Source organism: Euphorbia lathyris, chromosome 4 (assembly GCF_963576675.1).
Source record: "Euphorbia lathyris chromosome 4, ddEupLath1.1, whole genome shotgun sequence".
NCBI classification, from domain to species: Eukaryota; Viridiplantae; Streptophyta; class Magnoliopsida; order Malpighiales; family Euphorbiaceae; genus Euphorbia; species Euphorbia lathyris.
Window position 1 is genome coordinate 1,667,397 of NC_088913.1, and position 3,554 is coordinate 1,670,950.

Below are 3,554 nucleotides of genomic sequence, written 5' to 3' on the forward strand. Positions count from 1 at the left end.
CACCTAATCGGTCGGTAACCCTCTCTATATCTTGTACTTTATCACTGTACTTTATCACCTAAAAACATTAAAACATTAAAAAACGTGAGACAAAAATCTCAGTAAGAAACTAGCATACTTAACATAGCTGCATATATACACTTATAAAGGGATTTAATCAAAACCTTATAAAATATACTCAATCATATAACTTTATATATATAATGTATCTTATCAAAACGAATCAAAACAAATAAACGTTTCATCAAACCAATTCGTCATCAAATAAATGTTTTATTAAACTAAAATATAAATTTTAGAAATTTAGACACAGACGTGACAATTAAAAACGAGAAAAATAAAGGATATGAAAGTGCGAGATTGACACGAGATTTTGGGGAAAATGGATATTTATTGATATAAATATAGGTTTGAGTACATGTGTTCAAAGTAAAAATAAATAAAATAAAATTGATTACAATTGAAATATTTCTACACCAAACGTATAGATAAATCAATTGAATTTGAGAAAAACAAACAGTAAAATAACGTCTCAATTTTATTTCATGACGCATGTTGCTATTTAAAAAATTCATTTTCTACGCTTAATTAGGTCAACCAACGCATCCAAATCAGAATATGAAGATCCACCATTTTCAACGGCTTTTCTTGCCATCTTCCCTAACTTCCTTGCTCTACTTCTCATTTCGACAACTTCTTCACCTTTCATAACCCTTCTAATTCCGTTCTCTATATCTTCACTTTTAATCTCATCTCCATGAAATTTACCCCATTCTTTCACTCCAACACTAACCCCAATCTTCAAAACTTCAGTCACCAATTTCTCATTATAAAATTATTCAGACGTAACGGGCCATGTCACCATTCGTTTCCCCGCGGATATACCTTCAAGCGTCGAATTCCATCCGCAATGAGTCACAAATCCCCCAACCGCCTTGTGTTCTAGTATCAAAACTTGCGGCGCCCATCCTCTTATTATTAGTCCTTTGCCTTCATTTCGCTCCTCAAATCCTCGAGGCAACCATTCTTCGTCGCTTTCGATCTCCTTTTCTCGCCTTACCACCCAAATGAACGGTTGTCCCGAAGCTTCAAGAGCTACCGCAATTTCCTTCAGTTGTGTTGTAGTGAAATTTGTCATGGTTCCGAAGCATATGTAGATAACCGAATCAGATTTCATGGAATCAAGCCATTTTAAACATTCGTGTGCTTCTTTTTCTCTTTTTCCTTTATGTTCAATCGTCCTGTTGGACAACGAAACCGGGCCTATATGCCACGCTTTTCTCCCCAATTCGTTCGTGTAAAAGTCCGCGTAGTCCGGTTCAAGCTCGTAAAAGCTATTCACTATAACCCCGAAACTCTTCAATTCAGATTCTTTCCATGCTTTCAACACTTCAGTAAGCTCGGGTTTAGACTGCTCTTGCCTCGAATACTCCGGGAGTTGCTTTCTTATAAGCCTAATCTCCCCCGGGAGATTAGGAATAACAAAAGGTTCGACATCTGATGAAACATTCTTGTCCAACTCATAGAGCCGTACGCATTCCTCAGCACACAACGCAAAGAAGCTAAAGCCATGAAACACAAGCCTCGGAATCCCGAACTTCGCAGCTGCATCAGTAGCCCAAGGGAAGAACATGTCAGCAACTAAACAATCTGGGTGACATTCAAAAAGTAGCATCTCAAGTTGGTCTTGAAGCATAGTTGCCGCCAGGAAAAATTTATCGTGCAAATCAACTTCGGGATTTGAGACAATGAAATCAAAGTTCTCGCATCCTTCGGGCAATCCAACTTCCGCTATAGGGAATCTTAGGATTCGAATATCAATTTCGAAACCGAGATGCTTGCTTGTTTGGATTGATTTTGAGATGGAACATGCATTCACAGTGGTGGTTACAATGGTTGTCTTTACGCCCCGAGAAGCAAATAACTTAGCCATCTCCATAGTTGGTATCATATGGCCATGAGCCATAAAAGGGAAGAAAAAAAAATGAAGTTGTTGACCCAAACTACCCATTTTTTGGTTATAAGAAATGAGTCTAAGAAATTGGAGATTTGGGTTTTTTTTTTCTTTATGTGATTGAATGGCTAATTCATGGACATGAATCTCTTATTTATATATAAAGATCATAAACATGTGGACATGAACCTCTTATATATATAAAGACCATAAACATGTGTATATATTTTGAAGTATAGTTTGGTACGTCTCTTATTAATTTATCAGAATGAGACTGTGGGGCTCCATCCCCCCGAGCTAGCTCCGGACTGTCTCCGCTCCTAACAGTGGGTGTTTGAGGTGATATTGGTAACATTGTTGATTATCATAATTCATACGTCATAGAAGAATTTTATACCGGTCTTACATGTTATTTAGAGGATCCCAATTCATATTTGGACACGTTTATTATGATACTGCAGATCGGTACCTTTAGTTTACAAGATTTTTATTTTGCCAAATTTGGCCGATAATGGTCTCTAAATGAAAATTTTCAAGAATTAAAGTTGTTTAGTATCATTTTTACAATGGAATGTTTAGTATCATTTTTACAATGGAACCATATTTTTTATTTTTCAACATCATCATTTTTGGAGTTTTCTCTCTCTAAACATTAACTTTCTCTCTCCTTAAAAACAACACCTAAATGACCTCAAACCTAAAAATTTGAAGAATTAAAATTTTTTAAAATATCATTTAGTTCTTAAAAAAATTCAGTTTGAGATCGTTATCGGCCAAATTTGGAAAAATAAATTTTTTACCAACCACAAGTACCAATCTGCACAAAATGTGTTTTATATTTGAAATTAACCCATAATTAAAATAGCAGGACCTCTTATAATATGTATGGATCCAGGTTACACATGACAATATATGTATGAAATGTCCTCCATTTGACATTAAGAACTAAATGCTTCTAATAATTTCACTAGAAGGAATAACTATAAAATATTCAAATTTATTGGCACGGGCGGATTGACACTATGAAATCTATTAATATTATAAAAGCTGGAACCAAACTTGCCACTTGGCAAGCTAATAGGAGTTTAGCTGATGTGTAATTACCTCAAATTTTCAAATTATTTATAATTTATAAAGGTATGGATTTACACTAGTGGTGTTTTTAGTTATAGTGTGTAACTAATTATTTTACCCACTCATTAAAACCACCTATTCTCACTCCCGGTAACTATTTCTTTTTTAATCTAAATTTAGTGTTGTATTTCCCTTCTCTCTTCATATGCTCTCCCTTTTCTGTTTTCTCTTCCCTTTCTTATCTCTGACTGATCTTTGTGTTTTATTTTTTTCAGGACTGAAATCAGAAATTAATCAATGAAAAACTGTGAAAAGTGATTTCAGAATATTTTAGAGTGAGTTTTAAATATTGTTTCTGTTCTTTTTATGTTCTTCCTTATGAATGTGAATTAGGATTTTGTTTTTATTCCCTTTGATTTCTTTTTTGTTTTGAGTTTTAATTTTTTCTCTGGATTGATATGTGAAAGATGGAATTTAAGTACAGTAATTTTCCAATTAGATAATTTAGAAAAAGAGAAAGGGAAAG

At 34.1% G+C, this 3,554-nt stretch overlaps 1 protein-coding gene across 1 annotated transcript; it reads right to left on the reverse strand.

The window, feature by feature from the left end:
* Positions 1 to 411: 411 nt before the first annotated feature.
* On the reverse strand, positions 412 to 2,062 carry LOC136227220 (scopoletin glucosyltransferase-like). Its single transcript, XM_066015892.1, has one exon. The coding sequence runs from the start codon at positions 2,009 to 2,011 to the stop codon at positions 836 to 838; it is 1,176 nt and encodes a 391-aa protein (XP_065871964.1). The 5' UTR covers positions 2,012 to 2,062; the 3' UTR covers positions 412 to 835.
* Positions 2,063 to 3,554: the final 1,492 nt, after the last annotated feature.

What these genes read in the sequence shown, in the direction of transcription:
- LOC136227220 (XM_066015892.1), bottom strand. Translation starts at nt 2,011, where the DNA reads ATGGGTAGTTTGGGTCAACAACTTCATTTTTTTTTCTTCCCTTTTATG.